At 55.9% G+C, this 20,531-nt stretch overlaps 1 protein-coding gene across 1 annotated transcript; it reads left to right on the top strand.

Moving 5' to 3' along the window:
• Window positions 1–3,013: 3,013 nt before the first annotated feature.
• INSYN1 (inhibitory synaptic factor 1) lies at window positions 3,014–15,100 on the top strand. The gene is made up of 3 exons (XM_067753064.1): window positions 3,014–4,039; window positions 4,468–5,175; window positions 14,297–15,100. Exons 2-3 carry the CDS (start codon window positions 5,020–5,022, stop codon window positions 15,002–15,004), a joined length of 864 nt encoding a protein of 287 aa, XP_067609165.1. The 5' UTR covers window positions 3,014–4,039; window positions 4,468–5,019; the 3' UTR covers window positions 15,005–15,100.
• Window positions 15,101–20,531: the final 5,431 nt, after the last annotated feature.

Below are 20,531 nucleotides of genomic sequence, written 5' to 3'. Positions count from 1 at the left end.
AACTCTTCTTCACAGGACATACACACCAGTCCTCCCTTTCCCCACACATACCTCCTCCACTGTGGCTGCCCTCCTGTGGATATACCCAGTGAAATGGGGTCCTAGACATAGTTTGATCCACACAGAGGACAGAAGAAATGTCACCTCTCTTCTTCTAAACAGCATACTTCTATTAACGCAACCCAAGATCAATTAGGTATTAAGCAGTCACATCCCATCCTTTCAAACTGAGTTCACTGTCTCCTAACACTCCCAAGCTGAAATATACCTCCCCCATCCTGGACGTGGGCAGATGGTTCCATGGACCTAAGATAAGAAACTCATTTTGTTTTCTCAGGCACAGTCCATGTTTTATTTTGGCAATCTATTAACATCATAGCTTCCGTGAAAGTGATTGGTGGGACTGTATGATTCCACTTATATGAGGTATCTACACTGGTCAAACTCATAGAGACAAAAAGTAGAATGGTACTAGTTGCCAGGGGGTGGGGGGAGGGGGATGGAGAGTGAATGTTTAATGGGTACAGAATTTCAGTTTTGCACGATGAAAAGAGTTCTGGAGATGGATGGTGGTGATGGTTGCCTAACAACATGAATGCACTTAATGCCACTGAACTGTACACTTAAAAATCATTAAGATGGTAAATTTTTTGTAATATGTATTTTACCACAAATTTTCAACAAAGTGATTTGTGGGCCCTCTGGATCGACCTTCCCAGGAGAACATCTCCCCCACCCCAGGCAGCTGAATTCACACCTTCACAGCTTCTGGAGGACCCAGTGCCTCCAGAGGACCCCTGTGAACATACCTCTGAGAGAACTAGGAGAACAAGTGAAACCGTTAGTACCCATGACACATCACCATCCCTGAAATTAAGCCCCCTGTGGGTCAGCCTCGAACCACCATCCAGCCCCACCTCCCTTGACCCTTCATCTGCCTGTAGTTCAAGATCTTTACTCCCTTGTCATCTGAACTTTTGACAATGTCACCTATACTCACTAATTCCTATTTCTCACCAACCACTCAGCCCTCAGTGCCCAACAACCTGCCTCATCCCACCTTCTCCCCACCAAAAAACCCTCCAAAAACAAAAAAAACAAAAAACCCTGCCCCTGCCACACCACCACTGGCTTCCTAATACCAGGACAATAGATACTTTCCATTCCTTCTCTCACAGCTGCTCTCTGCAGCCTTTGACACTGTGGAGCACTTGCTTCCTCCAAATCCTCTCCTGAGTCTGCATGACGCCCACTCTCCTGGTTCTTCTACTTCCCTGACCACTCCAGCTCCATCTTTCTCAGGGACTATTTTCCAAGGCTCCAGCCTGACCTACTGCTTTTGTTACTGGTGTAAACAGGCTTCCTGGTTAATTTCAGCCCCTCTAATGATGATTTAAAAAAAAAAATACTCTCAAGCCCAGGCATAGGTCATATACTCAACTGTCTTCAGAATATCTCCACCTGTCCCAAATTAGATGCCTCATCTTCACCCCACACCTGTTCTTCTAAGTCAGTGGGTAGCACAACCATCTCCCAGTCTCTCAAGCTATAAGCAGAGGCATCCTGGACTCCCACTCCCTCTCCAAGTTCAACCAGTCTCCAAGTCCTCCCATGTTCTACTAAATTATTTCTCAAAACATCGCCTCCTCTCCATCCCTACTGCCATGCAGGCCCCTCCTCTCTCAGCTCGATTCTTGTAATAGCCTCCTAACTGGTCTCCTGCCAGTGTCCGTGCCCCAAGACCCATCATCCTCAAAGCCCCAGAGGGCTCTCCTGAGAGGTGAGCAGGACCGGGTTCCTCCCTAACACCATAGCTTCCCTCTACCTCAGGATAAAATCCAAGCTTCTAACCATGGCCTCTGGGTCTCTCGGGATCTGGTCTTCCTCAAATCCACTTTCCACAGAGCTGTCAAAATGGTTATCTCTAAAAGGCCACAGTTGGTTCAACCCCCCGCCCCCCTTCACTTCTGCTTCTGAGCCTCTGCTCTCACCCTCCTCCCTGCCTGGAATGCTCACCGACACTTCCCCCACACTGACAGTCACCTGGGTAACTCCTACTTATCCTTTGAGATTCAGCTCAGGGCTTGTCTCAAGGAGAGCTTGCCAGCCCCTGGCCTGGGTTGCTCCCACCCTCCCCCTCCCCTATCATTGCTTCTGGAACTTGCCTTTGCCCTGCGTTTACCGCCCCTGAGTTTACTCAGCAGTGTCCTCACAAGCTGTGAGCTTCCTGAAGTGTTGCTTTTCCTTCCCGAGACGCCAGAGTCTAGCGTGGGGTCTGGTACACGGAAGGTGCTGAATAAATGTTGAGTAAATGGATGAATAACTAAACAAAGTGACCTGTGTCTAATGCATTCCTGTCATCTGCAGAATCTCCAACTCCGGCCCCATCCAGCCCAGAGCCTGGCACACAGTAGGTGCTCAGTAAAGGTTGTCAGTATTCTATTTTCTTAATGAATCTGACTTAAGGCAACGTCTGGGAGTAGTTTGAGGTATGATGGGGTAAGGGGGAGGGCCTGGATGCGGGAAATTTAGCCAAAAGGGAAGCCCGGGGCGCACCGCAGTGGGGGAAGGGGCAATGGGGGCTGATGGAAAGGTAGGAAGGAATTGAGTAAGCCCCTAACCCGCTGCCCTTCCGCGCCCCGAGGTCAACAGGAGTGCGCCCCGGCGAGCCCGCCTCCAGCCCCGCAAGCGCTGGACGTTTCCCAGTCACCGGGGTGGCGAGACCCCGCGGCTCGCGCGCTCGGCGCTCGGCGCTGGGAGGCGTGTGTGTCGCTTTAAAAGCTCCCTCCCGGCGCGCGGGGCCGGCCCCTTCCCTGACAGCGCCGAGGAGAGAGGAGCCGAGCAAGCCGGGCGGCCGTTGAGGGAGCCAGCGCCCGCCCGGGCGGCCAGTCCGGCGGGGGGCGGCGGGGCGGGCCGGGCCGGGGGCGGCCGGGGCGCGGGCGGCGCGGCGCTCGGGAAGCGGGCCCAGGCCCGCGGAGCCCGGCGGGGCAGGGCGGGGCGAGGCGGCCGAGGGAGGCCCAGCCCGACCCGGCGCCCGGTGGCCCCACCGGCACAACCGGGCGCCCGGGGACTGGCCAGGCTGCGAGCCGAGGGCCAGCGGGCGGGAGGCGGCGGAGCGGAGAGGAGGCTGCGAGCCCCGTGCGCCCCGGCCCGCCGGGCCCGCCGCGCGCTCCCTCCCCTCGTCTCGCCTCGCCTCGCCTCCTCCTCTTGCTCTTCTCGCCTCCTCTCCTCCACCCGGCGCCGCTCCCGCCCGCGCCCGGCCGCCAGACCCAGCCCGGCCGGGCCCCCTGCCCCGCTCTCCCTCGGCCCGGCCCGGCGGGGACCTGGTCCCCGAGGCCAACACCGCCCCTCCCCCCGGGGCCCGGCGATTCCGGACCTTTCCGACCGTGGACTGAGCCGCGAGAGCGTTGTCGCCCCGGAGGACCCCGGGGCTAGACTGAGCGGACCCTCGCGGCCGCTCCGGACGCCGCAGGTGCCGGAGCGCGGTCATTCGGGGTCCGGGCTGAGCGCGCCCCGGGCGCCCACGGGTGCCAGCTCACTCCGGGCAGGGCAGGGCAGACCCCGGCAGAGACCGGAGCCGGCCGATCTGGACTGGACAGAGCGAATTCAGGACGGTGCCGAGCCCCGGGAATGCCGGGCGTGGGCTGAAGGGATCCCGGCGCCCTCCGATCCCTCAGACTTTGGCTTGCGTGCTGGGACCGGACCGGCGTCGCCTCGGTCGCCCTGTGCCCGGTTCACCTGTGGCCTCAGAGCCCCGGACCCGCCGGACCCGCCGGACCCTTGCTCATTCCCCACCAGAGCCCGGCGGGGGTTGGGAGAGATTTTTCCCGGCCTCTTCCTTGGAGCGTGGAGGCCCCGCCCCCTCCCACCGTCCAGATGTCTCCAGTGGCGGCTCTGAGGACCTCCTTGAGGCCAAGGACCGAAGGGTCCAGAGAGAGAAGCCCGCCCTAGGGAGCCTTGGGGGCCCCCCAACCTCGCCTTGGGACTTGGCCCCCGACGCTGCGCGGAAGGAAGGCCAGTGCCCCCACTCCCCGCCTTGGTGAGTCCGGGAGCGGAGAGGGGGTTCTCACGGAAGGCGGGGCAGGGGAAGGGAAGGTCCAGCGGGGAACGAGGGCACCCCGGGGGCACTAGGAGGGAGGATGGATGTCTGGAGAGGCCCTCCAGTGAACCAGCGGGGCCTGGCCTGACTGGGGTGGGGGGGCGTTGGGGAGAGCCAGGGCAGGGTGCCCCATCGCAGGCTGAGGACTTCGGCTTCTAAAGCAGGGGCTCCTGTTTTCCCTTTGGGGAGGGGCTGTGCTATAGAGCATCTGCCTCCATCATCCCTCCCTACAAAAAAAATAAATAAATAAAACCAATTCCCCAGCGAGCAAAGGTGCAGGCTGGGGTGAGGAGGAAGGCAGCAGCGTTGCCGTTGCCGGCGGGTGCTGCAACCTGGGAGGGCTGACGCCAGGCTCGCTCTCTCTGCAGGGGGCTGCCCTCCTCCAATCCGGCTCCCTTCCCAGAGCCACCCACATCTGGAGCCCCCTTCACATCCGGAAGACCCCAGCCACCATCCCTCTGCAGGTGTCAGTTGCATCTCGAGACCTCTGCCTTTGCAATTTCCTAGGAGTTGTGAGGGTATTACTGCTGCCTTCCGCCCATCCCAAGGGCATCTCTTACCCATAGTCCCTGCAGAGTCATCCCCCTGCCTCTGTGTCCAGCTCAGCATACCCACAGGCACTTCAAGTCCTAGAGGCCACTCCTGAGACCCAAGGCCCCTCCCCCTGCTCTCCTGTGTCCTCACCTTGACCCCCCTTGGTCAGACTCTGTCTCCCTCTGGGTGTCCCATTCCCCACCCAGAGGTAGAGGAGGCGGGGTGGCAGGGGGCAGGGGCTGGGTGAGGGCCACCCAGGGCCAGGGTGGGCTAGGGGGCCGTTAAGATGTGGAGCTCTGCCCAGCTGAGGGGGGCTCCGTGGAGGCAGACGCAGCGTGTGCCCGGCTGGGGGGAGTATGGGCAGGCCTGCAGCCACGTGGTAAAGGATGAACATTCGGGGCACCCCGGACCTCGGGCAGCCCAGTGACGACCCCAGCAGTGGTGGCGAGCGGGAGCGGATTCGACAGCGCATGAAGATGGTCATTGGGCAGCTGGAGGACATCCTGCGGGAGCTCAAGGAGGTGGCCAAGGAGCTAAGGGAGGTAAGTGAGGGGCCAGGCAGCCCCTAGACCGGTTTTCCTGGGCCTAGCCCAGGAAACGTACTCACACGTATGTGTTTAAGTGTGTGTGTGTGTGTGTGTGTGTGTGTGTGTGTGTGTGCGCGCGCGCGTGCTCAAAGCTGTGCGCACCTGGGTCACTGTGCTGGGTACTTCCTTCTCCTTGTTCTTCTTTCCCCAAATCTGCTTCGCTGAAGATCTCACCGTACCCCAGGGCTGGCGGGGCCTCAGTGATCCTGAGACTGCTTGGGCAGCGTGTTGTGGGCCCATGGTTCAGAGCCGCACGGTGCCCAGTAAGGACTGAATCCCACGGCATCCTCTTAGTGGAAGACATTCTTCTGGGACCCAAGCTGACCTTTGACCCCACCATCTGCCTCCCAGACTCTGACTGGCTTATAAAGGGCCCTGGGAGAGTGTGGATGGCTCTACTGAGGCAGTCTCCGCTGCTCAAGGCCCAGCTCAGAGCATTCCCCAGAGATCACACAGATACTTAGAACCCTTGATCCTGGAAAAATTAAAGCCAGCTATGTCTTCCCTGCCCTGAGGTGGGAATGGGTCTAGGGGCCTGCTAGTGGATATCAGTACATTGGCAGGAGCAGGAATCTCCTCTGAAGGTATGTATCCCCGTCCCACAGTTCTGAATGTTTTTTTGCCAAGGCTGAAAAGTCAGTGAGAGATCCTGGGATATGTGTCCCTCTCTGTCTCTCTAAGCGGAGCCCGGTTTAATTACTGCTTCCCACGTCACCAGGGTAATGAGGTACACATGTCCTCAGCCCTGCCCCCTGGGCTGTGTTCGAGCCCAACATGCATGACCAGCGTTCTGAGCCGCTGGCCTAAATCTGCCTGCTGGGTGCCGTTATGCCAGCCAGGTGGGCTTTAGCCAAATTTCAACTCCTTGTAACCAGGGTCCCTGCAGAGATGGCAGGGAGAGTGATTGAACTGGAGTTATGGGCTTGAGCTCTCCCCAGCCAGCTGTGTGGGGAAGATGGGGGCGCTAGGAAGGCTGGGGAGAGGGGGTGATGGTGGACCAAATCCTGACTGGGAAAGTGGCATTCTAGCCTGGCCTGAGAGCCAAGGAGCAGAGGGTGTTGGAAGGGAGTCATGTTCGGAGTACAGGGGGTTGTGGAAATGCTGGGACAGAAGCAGGGGTTGGACAGGGCAGCCCCTCTGCCCAGAGGCAGCCTCATGGAGGAACGTACTAGGAAGTCCTTTCTCAGGAGGTGGGAATGGCTATTGCTGCAGGTAGAGAGGTGTGGTGCTTCTTCCCATGGACTGGGCTGGCCATGGTCTGGACTGAACATCTTTGAGAATACAGTTTGGAGGTCAAAGGCCAGATGCCCCTGAGCAACCCCTCCTCTCCCAACCTCATTGGTCCAGAGGACTACAGTCCCCTCTTTGACTCTCTCCACCCTCATCTTATTTCAGATGCTCTGTGGTTCTATCAGGACCATGGGAACTGTCCAGAGTCTCAGTCTTGGGCAGGGGCATGGGACCTATGCCCCAGCAAGCCTGCCCAGAAGGAGCCAGGATTGACTCTAAGCCTGGGAGGCAGCTTCAATAAGCTCAGAGCCTACTCCCAACTGAGCATCTTCCAGGCACCTGCCACCCCTCCCCAAATAGCCATCCAGAGCTTGAAGGCATCTCACAGGTCATCCAGACCATCCCTGTTTGTTTGCTGTTGAAGAAACTGAGGCCAGAGAGGGATAGGGGCTTGTCCAAGGTCACACAGCCTACCAGTGGCAGAACGAAGCCTAGAACTCAGGTTCCTGCTGCCTATTCTGGGGCTTCAGCAGGTGGGCTAATTGATATCTTTGCATTTTGACAGGGGTCTTCTAGAGGTGATACCTTATGCTCATGCTGTGATGCTCTGAGGAGCACCCTTTAGGGGTGAAGCAGGGAGCTCAGAAGTGCTAGGATTCATGTGCAGATCTTTTAGATGTCCCTTCCCAGCACACACACTCACCTACTCCCATGTCTCGAACAGCAGAGCTTCAGATTCCCAGGATTTGCAGCCTAGAGGCCTGAGCTAGGACAGGGAGAGATGAGTCCCCTCCCCCCACACACCCTGTAGGCCATGTGCCTCCACCCAAGACTTTGGCAGGTTGCTATGGCAACCAGAGTCTACCCCGTATGCCACAGCCTGCCCGCTGCCAATGGCACCCAGCTGGGAGGGGTCACCAGGCCTCAGAGCTCCCCCATCCCCCAGGCAGGGTCTGGACATGCGGTGATGGGCAGAGGAAGTGTTGTAGAAAGCAGGTGAGGCTCTGGGAAGCCCAGACAGAAGAGTAGATGCCATAACTGACTTCCTGTTGGATGGGATTCATCAGGAATGCGGTTACTGAGTGGGGGGCGCCAAGCTCTGGTTTGGAGTAAAGGGTTTCAGTCCCCCTGCTCCCTGGAACCTGCCATCTTGGTCCTCCACGGGGGCCGTAAAGCTGGATCTGTCAGGCGCTCCTTCTCAGTAGCTTAGTAAGGCATTGTCCCTTGGGGGTATGGATGGGCCCAAAGTCGAGAGGGTGGCAGACACTTTTCCCTCATCACACCCCACTCCCCGGGCAGTACCAGCTCAGGGCTCACCAATGGGGTTCTCATGCCAGGGTGCGCAAAGCACTTAGATGTGAAGACAAGATTCACGTGCAAGACTGCTGGGGAGTAGCACAGGATGCTTGATGAAGGAGCAAGGCCAGCAGAGAGGAAGGGCTTAGCTGTGTCCCCTCTGTCATTCTCCTCTCTCTGCTGCTCCCTTCCCCAGCCCCAGACACCACTGATCATGGCAGACTCTCCTTACCCTCTTGAGCGTACAGCCTGAAGTTCGTAGAAAGACGAGGGACACCAATGCACTCCCTTCCCAGGCCCCTGAGCCTCAGTCTGCTCCTCTGAGATGGGGATGACGATCATTCTCACCTCAGTGTGATCTTAGGGTTTCATCAGGGTCTGGCATGCGGTAAGGGGGCCAACACCTACTCACACCCCTAAAGGATTTGGAGTTTCCTGTCCCATACCTCCCCTACCCTTCCAAACCCCTGCTATAGCTCTGCCATTGGCCTCCCAGGCGATGAGGAACAAGTTCTGTCCCATGAATGGGAAAAGTAGTTTAATGGACTAAGTGAGGTGAGGAATGTAAATGCTTTGAAAGCTAAAATTGTGCTGCAGAGGGATATGACGGTCAATCATTAATTAGCCCTCATCTCTCCTAGGTTCCCCAATACTCCAGGATGCCAGGCCAATCCCGGCAGGCTCTCTAAGCTCCTCAGAATTCTGTGGCTCTTAATTTGGAGACACAGCACAGCCTACGGGCTAAGAGCATGGGCTCCACAGCCAGATGTCTCTGGTTCAAATCCAAGATCTGCCCCCTACCTAGCTGTGTGAACTTGGGAAAATTTCTTTACCTTTCTGTGCTTCTGTTTTCCCATGTAAATGAGGATAACACATTTTACACCCCCCACCCCATCCCCCAGCCCCAGGTTTGTTGTGAGAATTAAATGTGATATTATATATAAAGTACTTAGCACAGTGATGGGCACAAAACTCACTCCATATCTGTTAGATATTATTAATGAAATATTCTAGCACTGGCCAGCGCCTCACTCCGTGTATGGCTTTGTTCTTTTGGAGTCACATCAGCTTCTTAGCCATCATCAGGGAGGTCAAAGCCAGGACCCTGACCTCCTGGCTGGTACCATTTAGTACCTCCTGCATGCAGTAGGCAGTCCCATCCTCTTGCAGCAAGGAAAGGGAATAGAGAATGACAGTGATATGGGGTTATGAAGGGGGTTTCCAATAAGACGGCTTTTGAACAGAGAACCAAAGGAAGTGAGGGTGGTATTTAGGGGATGAGCCTTCCTGGCAGTGGAAACAGCCTGTGCAAAGATCCTGGGGAAGAAATGGGCTCAGCGTGTTCAGGATCAGCAAGGAAGCCAGTGCAGCTGAAGTGGAGTGAACTAGGAGAAAAGCAGGAAGTCAAAGAGGGAGCAGGGAGTCAGATGACACAGAGCCCTCGCAGGCTACAGTGTGGAATTTGGATTTTGTCCTCAGTGAGAATCCCACACGCTCTCCAGGAATCTCCTGGTTGTGTTTCGGGGTGGGAGTCTGCCTCCCCGCTGCTCTCCCTGTTTCCTATCAACTGGGAGCCCCCAAGGCCAGGGATAAGGGGCTTGCCTTTGGCCTTTGAGCTTACCTTGAGCAGGTTCCTCCTTGGTTGTCCCCTCCCCAAGATATCGCTCAGCATGGAGACTCAAAACCGTCTCTTGTGTTGATCGGCCGGTGTCTCTCACATCATCACTGACTCTTGAGTAGGACATAACTTAAGGGCACAGTTGCCCACCTAGGTCCGAACACCTCAGGAGGATGGAGGGGTGGGCACAAACATTTCACAGCCAGGGGCGGTGGTGGAGGATCCCTCCACCCAATTTTCATGGGGAGCAGGCCCGGTGGCGACTGTGCGGTCACCTCGGCAAGGCGCTGCATGTGAGGCGGCAAGGAAAGCCAAGGGCCGTTCAGGCATGAGATAAATGTGTCCCCGCCAGGAAGCAGCTGGAGCCGGAGAGGCTAGGGACCACAGAGCTGTGCCAAAGTGGGTCAGCTCCGTCACCCGCAGCTCAGCAAGAATTGTGCGGAGTTTTTCCTATTATTTTGTTTTTTCTCGCCTTCCTTTCCTCCCTTTTCCCTTTGCGTTCTCCTCCTCCAGACAGATTCAAGAAACTCCCCGACCAATTATGCCAACTTGCAGGATGAAAATCATGAATCACGCACGGTCAACTCGCTCCCCGCCACCCCTTCCCCAGCTCCACAGCCCTCCAGGAAGACAATAAATAACGTAATCAAGAATTAAAAAATAATCAGTGGTCATAAATAATGCAGAATCCCCAGTTATGTAACCAGCTGCCCAGGGAGCTGGGAGGGAGGGAAGGAGGTAGCAGCTTGTCAAGGGAGTTGAAGGGGCCAGAGGTGAAGGGGGAGGAGATAAACAGGTTCTGGGGCTCCCGGGTCCTCAGTCCTGGGGCCTTAGGGAACACAGACGTGCTTTCTTTGGAGAGGGGTCTCACCCACGGCTGGAGGGCGGGCTAGGGCGGGCAGTGTTGGAGTGTCCAGGCCCATGGAACTTTCTCTCGAAAAAGAAGCCCCAAGTGGTTTTATTAAGCCCTCTGTCTCAACTCATCCACTCATTGAAAAGCTATATTTGTAAAGAATGTGCTAATCCCTGTGCCAAACTTGGGATGCAATGGTGGGCAAGACAGATCCTGTCCTGCCCTTCATGGGGCTTCCTGTCTAGTGAGGAGAGAGACATCAACGACCTTATAACATCTGCACACAAAACGGTAGCAGTGATAACTACTGGAAAATAAGGAGAGGTGCAGGGTACTTTCAGGGCCTTTCACAGGGGACCTGTCCTCAACTGGGGGTCAGGGAAGACTTCCTTATGGAAGTGAGAGGGAACGAGTGGGAAAGAAAGAAGGCATTCCAGGTGCGGCCCAGAGGCACAAGTGAGCTCGGTGGAGTGAATTGGGCAGGTGAGGGGGCAGGCCTGGCAGGGAGGAGGCTGCTTGCTGGAGAGAACAGGGCCTGTGACCAGATTTGCTGTGGGGTTGTGTTTGGGAGGCTCAGGAGTTTGGGGAGCAGTGAAGTGCTGGAAGCAGAGAGGTGATGTGTTCCTGCAGGTTGATTAGAAAGTTCCCTGGGTGCAGCAGGAGCTGGACAGGAAGCGGCTGTCAGTGGGGAGACTGGATGGGTGCAGTGTTCGGGGCGGGGGGTGCAGCTGAGGCTGTGGCCAGGACAGAGGTTGTAGACACCCTTGGGACAGGGCCTGAGGCCCCCAGCAGGTTTTGCCACAGCCCTTAGCCCTGCCCTTCCTCTCTAGTGCTCACTCTTGCTCCCTGTAGAGCAGGTGATTCCCATCCTTGACCCCTGACTTCTAGTCTCAGCTCAGCCCCTTCTAGTCCCCGTCAGCAAGCACAATGGGAAGAGTGGTCTCAGCAGTGTCTCCAGTCCCTCCTGGCTTCAAGGTTCTATGGTTCTGTGATTTCTGTGGTTCCATTCTCTCTCTCCCCGTCTCTTTCCTTTTGTGTATATAATTATTTCCCTGCACTCCAAGACAATCCCAAATTACATGTAGGCAAAATGATTATTAAATCTCAGAGAGAAATCATAGATTTCAAGACAGCCAAAGCAGAGAGGTAGGTAGCCTGGGGCCTACCCTATTCCTGCCCTCCTAACCGGCCCCATGAAATGAGGCACCAGGGACGGGCAGCAGGGTTTGTGGACTGACCCGGGCCCTGCATACAATCTGGGTCCCCAGGCCCGGATGCAGAGCCCAGATTCTTAAGTGCTTGGCTATGCAGACTCTGCAGTTTAAAGCACATTCCTATCTGTTGAATCCCCAACGTTTGGCGAGTAGAGGTGTGTCCTCCTATTTTACAGGGGAGGAAATGAGACATGGAGAGGGAAATCACCTGCCTCTCAAGTCTCTTAGCCAAGATGGGGCAGACTTGGGACTTGAGTCCAGACCTCCCTCCCTTCCTTCCCTCCACTCTCCCAGGATGGAAACAGAGAGGGGCATTCTAATGGAGAAGGGGAAGGGCCTGAACGTGAAGGCCTCCTGAGCAGGTGGCCGGCAAGGTCTTCTTGGGCGGGAAGAGTGTCCAGGCCTGAGGCTCTAGGGCTCCTGCCCCGTGGACCCTGCATCTTCCTCACAGGGGATTAGGAGCCCAGCTTCGGGGCCTGGCCTGGCTACAGGCAACCCTGTGAGTTCACAGCCGAGTCATGTAACTCCAGATTCCTACCATCATCCTCCCACCCTCAGACAGCAGCAGACTCTCGGCAGCGGAGTCTAATTAGAGCGTGTGGTTGTCCCAGGGGCACAGGGCCTCTCCCCAGGGCGGCCATGCCCTGGGGAGCTATTTTTCACCAGCTTAAATCCCCAGTCCCCTAGGCCAGTGGTCCTCAAATTCTGTTCCTGGTACCAACAGCGGCAGCAGCAGCATCACCTGGAAGCTTGTTAGACATGCACCTCTTGAGCCCCACTGGGACCTACTGAATCGGAAACTCTGGGGAGTTGATGCGCACCCGGGTTTGAGAGCCCCTACTCTAGGCCAGGGCTCCCACCAGCTCTCAGGTGGGGCTTGGGTTAAGCAAGGGTTTAAGGGGGATGCGAGCTTCTCTGAAGTGGGGGAGTCATTCTAGGGTGGGGGACTGGGGTGGTCAGACCGGAGGGTAGAGCCCTATCCCCATTGCCTGTCCAAGCCCAGAAATCGTGGCAGCACCTCAGCCGTGTGTGGTGTTGCAGGGCCGGCAGAGGCGGGAATCTCAGGTCCCCCGTGACTGGTGCCTCTGGTCCATCATCCCTAAATTCAGGAGATGATGATCTCGTGGGTGGAAAGCCTGACACACAGTAGGTGCTCAGAGATGGGAGATGATATCACTTTTATCACCAGAGCCCCCACAAAGCCCTTTTACTGCCTTCTCATTGTTCCTCAGGAAGCTCTGGTGAGGTTGGCAGGCCTGAGATTATCATACCCACTTGGTGGTGAGTGAAATTGAAGTCCAGAGAGGTTATGTGAGTTACTCAAAGACACAGAGCATTTGATGTCTAAGCCGAATCAGGAGCCCAGCTGTCTTGACTCCCCCAGCTCTTCCATAGGCCTCAGCTGAGTGTTCCTTCCATCCCTGGTCGGGGGCTGTGGGAAGTGGGCATCCCTAGGCATTGACACCCCAAAACAGTTTCTCAAGTCACTCCTCTAAATACAAGAGTCCTAGAATCTCAGAGATGGAAGGAAGTTTGGAGATAAACTAGTCACCCAACTGCCCATTTACAGATTGAGAAACTGAGACCTAGAGAGGGAAAAGGACCGACCAGGTTGCCAGCGTCAGAGCTCCCAACTCCTGACGCAGTAGACGTCTCACCGAGCCAGACTCCTCCTGACCCATCATCTTTGCCCTTGCTTTCCACTTGCACTTTGAGGCACTCACCACCCGGACTCCTTGCTGAACACCTAGCACACCCCCGGACAGCAGTCATCTTCAGTAAACGTTTGTTGAATTAGGGACTTCATTAGTTAATGAATTAACTGACCTCTCTGACTCCAGGGAAAGAGCACTGGAGAGGGCTGGGAGCTAGCTCCTGGGCCTGATGACTCACTGCCTATGTCTTTGTCTGTGGGTCTCTTGGTCCCTCCGCTTTGCTTTTGTTGTTGTACTGGTTTGGATTTTGGCCTGAATCTCCTCTCCTCCCCTTGCTCTGTCCTCTCCCTATGTCTGACTGGGTCTCTCTTTCTGCCTCACTGTCTTCATTGCTGATGTCTGTGCTGACAGTGGCCTAGGCAAGGGTTGTCCTGAGGCAGGGCCTCCTGCATGAAACGGGGCTTCAACTCGTGCGGGGCAGGTGGGTGCAGTGACCTCTGTAGCCCCTGCGGGCACTTAACCAGCAGTTCTGGGCCCAGGATGGATGGTTTTCTTATCGCTTACCAAATAATGCTTGCTTTATCCCTTCCCCATCAAACCAGGACTGATCTTCACTCATCAAGAGGCAGGGAAGGGGAGGATGGAGGAGGCTCCAGGGCTATGTAGGGATGGGGTGGTAGAGACCCATGGGGGGCGCTCGCTGACCCACTGCAGGGGCTGGTCCAGGATGCTTCAGAAAGCCTGGGCAGAGCCTTCTTTGCAGTTACCATGTATCATTTCCTCTCCAAGGGTGGGTGGGCTGCTCATCCTACCACTGAGTGGCCTTGCTGGCGTCTCTCAGCTCTTTTTAAATGGCCCCCTGTCAACCAAAGGAAGATCAAGCTCTGAGCACCAGGGCTGCCCCCAGAAGAGCAGCTGGCTTTGGGGCAGAGGGACGTGTGAATGGACGGGGTGCAGGGCTGGAAGGCATCCCCCTTCCCCCAAAGGCACTGAGGAGTGGAACCAGGGGAATGGCCGGAACCAGCTCTGTTCACCCTGTCCAGTTTGGGCCCTCAACAGGGCAAACAAAGCGGTGACCTCAAGTCCAGTCGTGTCCCGTAGGGTCATCAGCCGGGGGGTGTAGTAGGGTGGGACGGGGCACACTCACACCTAGGTGGTGCTGGCCGCTGCCTGGCCCCTCTCACTCGCTCCTCTCCCCTTCCCCGGCCAGGTGGTGAGCCAGATCGATAAGCTAACCTCGGACTTTGACTTCGAACTGGAGCCGGATGACTGGACCACAGCCACCGTTAGCAGCACCTCCAGCAGCGACAAGGTGGGCGTGGGCGGCCCCTTTGACCTGGGCCACCTGGACTTTATGACAGCTGACATCCTCTCGGATAGCTGGGAGTTCTGCTCCTTCCTGGACATCTCCACCCCCTCAGACTCCGTGGACGGCCCCGAGTCGACCCGGCCAGGGGCTGGCCCTGACTACCGGCTCATGAATGGCAGCGTGCCCATCCCCAACGGGCCCCGGGTGGAGACCCCGGACTCCTCCAGCGAGGAGGCCTTCAGCGCTGGCCCTGTGAAGGGCCAGCTGCCCCAGCGGACCCCGGGCACACGGGAGAGGGTGCGATTCAGCGACAAAGTGCTCTACCATGCTCTATGCTGTGACGACGAGGAGGGGGACGGCGAGGAGGAGGTGGGCCTGTCCCCGGAGCCTCCCCACACAGAGGCCCACGCGGGCCCCCTCAAGCCCTCCCCGGCTCCCTACAAGCCGAGGCGCTCTCCACTGACTGGCCGCCGCTCAGACCCCACCTTGGCCCCCGAGCAGACCCGAAGGGTCACAAGAAACAGCAGCACCCAAACGGTGTCAGACAAGAGCACTCAGACGGTGCTGCCCTACATGGCCACCAGACAGAAAGCCAAGGGGAAAAACTAGGGGCCGGGGAGGGAGCCGGGGGGCGGTGGGCACATAGAGCTATAAATATATATATATTTAAACAAACGCAGTCATAATAAAATTTTAAAATGCTAAGGATCCGGCCCCACAGGCCCCAAAGCTTTCACAGAGCTCATCTTAGACACAGAGATGCCTACTCACCTCTTAGGTCTCAGGAAGTGTGGCCAGAACTACCCTCCCTACCTTCTCATGGCAGGGCTCCTGAAGAGGGTGTCCAAAAGTGTGTAGGTGAGGTGGGGAAGGTCTTACCTGGGACTCGTCTTGCAGACCCCAGAGCACGGGGGTGGAGTCCGGCCGCCGGCCTGGGCCCTGTCCTGAAGGGGATTCGTGAGTAGGAGGCAGGCTCTCAAGCAGCAGTGTCCAAGCCCAGGGCTAACGGTGGGTGTAATTCGCAGGAGACTGCAGGACCGAGGGCCTGGGGGTGGCGTCACTCCAGCTGGGCCCAGGATCACTCACACCCCCGTGCCTTTTACTCTGAGGCTGACTTTTGCCTCTGCTTCCCCAAGGCAAACTTAGCTGGATATATACAATCCCACCCTCCTCCCGTCTCAGGGTTGCCCAGCACACAGAGAAGGAACAAGCTCTTCCCATGTGCGGGCCTCCATGCTGGGAAACTGGGCTTCCACAGACCCTGGAGGGCCAGGCTGAACTGGGCCGAGATTTGTTTGGAGAGCCTAGACCACTCCTGATCCTTTCAGCTCCCGTGCTCAGCCTTGACCTCTAGGGATCAAAGACTCAGGGCAGAATCTCAGTCAGCCCCTGCTTGGCCCTGAGCAGACCTGAGGTCCACATGAGAAAGCAGGCAGCCACCGCCGTGGGGCTGTGAATCAGAGCCATAGACAGGCTCCCGGCCCCCTTCACCAGGCAGGCAGCCCTGGAGAGGAGGCCAGTGGCCCTACTCTGTCCCTGCTTCTCCACACTGGGACCCTGAGCCCAGCTTAGCAAGTCTTGAATGACACCAACAGAGACAAGATGGGAGCCTAGAGGTAACAACAGGGCTTCATCTGGGCCGTGGCCTACACAGGGACAGCGTCTGAGTATTCTTGGGATAATAACCACAGTCATTGCTCACATTCATTGAGTAGGTCCCTATGCGACTACTATGCCGAGGTCGTTTTACAGCATTATCTCATTTAATCTTCACAATAACCCAACAAGATAGGAACTATCACTATCCCTATTTTTCACATGAGAAGACTGAGGTTCAGAGAGGTTAAGTAACTGGCCCAAAGTCACAGAGCCTGTGCCACTCTGCCCACCATGAGCATGTGGTTTCCAGGTTATACCTGGCTCTGCTCTCTAGCAGCAGTGTGACCTTGAGCGAATCCATTTGCCTCTCTGAGCCTATCTACCTCGTCTATAAAATAGGTCTGGTAGTCTTCGCCTACCTCATTGGGGGCTATGGGGAATGTGACAAAATGGGGAATGTGAAAGCAGTTGGTAAGCACCAAGGCACTGGACGTGCATTGTGGTCAGTGCAACCCAACCCAGATTCCAGTGTTTTCCAGGTGGGGAGTCCTGAGTGGAGTGGGCAAAGAAGCCACTCCCGTCGAATGGGAGCTGTCCCTGGGTCACTGCTTCACTTTGTCCCCCACAGCAGCTTGAGTTCCGGAGATCGCGGCAGCTTGCTCCACTGCCCCTCGCTCAGATCAGGGAGGTAAGGACACCACTCCTTGGGGACCCCCCTGCTGCACATGGGGGCCCAGGAGGGCCTGACCGGCAACCTGGCAGCACCTACTGCCCCTGCCTGAGGGGCCAGAGGAGGCGCTGTCCAGCCACAGCAGTGCAGGAGCTAGAGATTGTGCAGGCCAGTCGAGCAGATGCTGGGGATGCTATCAGGATGAGATGGGCCAGGCCTAGGGTGCATGCTTTGCAGTGTTGGAATCTCCCCTCGGGCTAGGGGTTAAAGTCAGAGCCCTAAAGATGTGAGCCAAGGTGCAGCCTCCAGGGTGGAAATCCAGGGGTGTGGTGGAGCGTGGCTAGCTCTCCCCAGCCCAGGCCTGAGAGCCAGGGGTCTGAGCTCCTCTATCAGCCCCAGGAAGTTCTCAGGCAGTTGGGGCTGATCAATGATGGGACCCTGGCTCACAGGATGAATGCCAGGGGCCCAGGGCCAGCTGGGTTCTGCCCTACCTGACAGTGAGGAGGGAGCAATCCAGGGCAGCCCCCCACCCCACCCCAAGTATGGGCACACCTAGCTCTGAAGGAAGACATCCAGTTCTACCTCCAACCCTGGATTTTCTTTTCCAACGGCAAGATTGGTTTTAGCCTTACCGTCTTTCATCTTTACCACAGGGGAGAGAAACCTACAGAATAGTATCCATTTCACCAAGGAAGAAACAGACCCAGAGCCAGGGATCTCTGACAGAGCCCTGGGCAAGGCATTGTCCTTTCCTGGTAGCCCCCTCTCCAGCCCCCACTCTGGCTCTCTGTGACTGCGTGTGGTCGTGGCTAACATCCATCAGTTAGCCAGACCTGTTCCCTGCTCCACCACCTGACTACTTGCCCCAAATAGGGCAAAGGTGCGAGGGTGTCCTGGAAGACGGGAAAGTGGGTATTTGTTCTGAAGGCCCCCCAGATTACTGGTCTTCCTTCATAATTATGCCACATCCAGTCTAGGCCTCGCTGACAGTGGAGCGTGATCCCCGTGGCTTTCTTATGACTTGAAGTGCAGAGCGTGGCCACCTAGGGAAAGAACTAGGACGGTCAGAGTCGTTGAGCCACCGAACCTGCTGCTTCTGAGTAGTGAGCTTCCCATCCCTGAGCAGACGCTGCCATCCCTGGGACCTTCCCTCCATCTTCCTGCTCCTCCAAGCACAGTCCCTCTCGGCTCTTCCCCACCTCCACGCCTTTGCTGGTTTCTGGGTTTCCTTACCCAGAATGTCCCATCAGATCTCCCTGTTTCCAAGAGGTCTTATTTCACTGACCACCTCCTGCATGCTTGGGCTTGTGCTGGCCGGTGCTGCGGAGGAGACAGAGGGAGGTAAGCGCTTGTGACACAAGAGTGAGACAAGAGTCGTAGTAAGAGCTCACGTTCATCGAGCACGTGCTATGCACTGGGTGTTGCTCTAAACGTGTGCCTCATCTCATTTATTCCTCACAGCAAATATGAGATAAGCACTTTTATTTATGCCTGTTTTCGAGATGAGGCAACTGAGGCTCTGAGAAGTTAAATAATTTGCCTAAGGGCACAGGATGGGTCATGGCACCGGGATTCGACCTCGAAGTCAATGACTCAGCACTGGAACATCTGCTGCAGTCAAAATCAGTGGTGGAGTCAGTGCTCTGGTCTCTGGGGGTGAGGGAGGGGCCTGGTGCTCTAAGAGCCAGGTGGGCCTGGGGCTGTTAGGAGCAGGAAACCTGTGAATGCCATTCAGTCTTTGGAGAGCTTGGCTGCTGTTAATCTGAATGTCACAGCCCTTGACACAGAGCCTGGAACCAAACGGATTATGAGTTCAATAAATGTTTGTTGAATGAATGAATGAGCCCCATTTGCAGAGGGGATCCATTGTGCATTCATTCAATCAGCTTTTATTGCAGACTTCCTACATACCAGATCTCATTTTGCTTGTCACACACATACACACAACGCTCTGTGAGGGTCTGGTCTGGTGTGTCTGGGGGTTGGGCAATGTCAAAACGGAAGGGTATGGGGTTTCAGTGCTGAGAAGCCCACAGGCCTTGGGTCCAGCCTGTGATCCCTGAGAAAGGAACTTGAAGCTTGAGGCGGGAGACCAGCTTAGTGAGGAGACAGCTCTGGGACATGTCCTTGTGGGGGCAGGGGTCCTCAGCCTGATGCCACTTGAATGGGGCGGGCACATCGCAGTGCCCCAATGTCTGAGAATAAGACACTGTCTCCATTTTACAGGCAAGGGACAGATGATCTAGTCTACAGAAGTAGTCTGATGAAACCAAGGGGCAGAAAGAGGCCCCAGCACCATCCCCCGCCTTTAGAGACAAAGCGAGGCTCTGTCAAGAGAAGGAAAAAAGGGCAGGGGAGGAAGCTGGGCATTCAATGCAGGCCCAACCTTCCATCTCTGCCCCTCCTGAGTTCCCTTTCTCTGTCCCAACCCCTCCCTCCCCCCACCTACCTCCCATCCTCCAGCGGCGGCTAGTATAAGAAAACTGACATTTATCAACCACCTAGCGCATGCTGGGCACTGTGCTGCATCTCTTAACTAACACTAAATGACAGATTTGGTTGTGCCTGGCACATAATAGGTTGCTCAATAATTATTTATTAAATAAACAGATGAACCAGGATCCTTATTTTACAGGTGAGGGAGCTGATGAACAAATAAGGAATTTGTTCAAAGTTGCACAGTAGGAAATCGGTGGAGCTGGGGATTTACCATTGCTGTTATTACTTACACTATATAAGAGCTACTATTTATGGAATGCCTATTATTTGATGCATTGGTCGCTTTACATAAATTATCTTACCTACTTTACAGGAACCCTGCACGTAGCTGAGACTCTTGCCATTTTACAAATGAGAAAACTGAGACCCAGAGAGGTGTAGTATCCTTCCCAAAACAGCCAGCTCCTAAATGCAGAAATAGGATCTGGATCTAGACTTCCCCATGCTTCCCACACTCCTAGCTTCAGGGTACCAGGAACCCCCGCAAGTAGAGATGTTGCCAGAGCATGGATTTCCCTCGGCACAACTAACCAGCGCTCACCAGGGCTCAGGCCCTTGGGAACAAGACTCCTAGAACCTGCCCTTGGTTCCCTGTGGGTCTGGGGCATGGACTAGGAATCAGCAGAAAACAGCCCCAGGTTCAAATTGTCCTCTTCCCCTTCTCATGTCTCCAGCAGAGCCAGGAAGACTAGGCTATCCTCAGCCCAAGAAATTTTCAGCCCTTTTCTGGTCTGGGCTGAGCTGGCATTAGTTAGGGGTTGGAATATCTAGGAAAGGATGCTGGAAGGAGGAGGATTTGAAATGGAATTCATTTGCAATGGAGTAGAACTTGGACACTTGGAAGTGGGAATGAAGGACATCTGGGGTAGGTGTAACTTTACAAAGATGGCTGGGGTGGCCATTCGGGGGACAGCAGAGAAAAGCCTAGCTGAAGCAGAGGGTGCGTGTTGGTGCAAGATGGGAAAGATGAGAGCACCTGCAGCGAGGGACTTGAGAGTCCCACAGCCTCTTCAGAGCCACTCCATTTTCTTGACCGTGGGAGGAAGAATCAAGGTTTCCTGTCTAGTCTGAGACTGGGAGAAGGGAGCTCGGTAATGCATTATCCAGAAGAGAGTATCGTGATAGAGACCCACTGTAATGAATAGGTAAGAACATCACATGATTAGCACAATGGTAAGTAAAATACATATGCTAACTCCCCAGAGTATCTCACAACTAGATTAAACACCCCTCCTGCAACGCATTCTCACTGAACCTTTCTTTCCTCCATGGGGCAGGGGGTGGGGGTGGGGTGGGGGGATGCTGGGACCTCACTGGCCCCATTAGAGGTGAGCTAGCCAAGATCCTGATGAGAGCTGACTCTGCCCA

The sequence above is a fragment of the Pseudorca crassidens genome, chromosome 1, assembly GCF_039906515.1.
Source record: "Pseudorca crassidens isolate mPseCra1 chromosome 1, mPseCra1.hap1, whole genome shotgun sequence".
Taxonomy (NCBI): domain Eukaryota; kingdom Metazoa; phylum Chordata; class Mammalia; order Artiodactyla; family Delphinidae; genus Pseudorca; species Pseudorca crassidens.
The sequence above is the reverse complement of the archived record's forward strand: the minus strand, read 5'-3'. Positions and strand labels throughout refer to the sequence as shown.

What these genes read in the sequence shown, in the direction of transcription:
- INSYN1 (XM_067753064.1), top strand. Translation starts at nt 5,020, where the DNA reads ATGAACATTCGGGGCACCCCGGACCTCGGGCAGCCCAGTGACGACCCC. An exon ending in TGGCCAAGGAGCTAAGGGAG is followed by an intron (nt 5,176 to 14,296) that starts GTAAGTGAGGGG and finishes TTCCCCGGCCAG; the next exon opens with GTGGTGAGCCAGATCGATAA.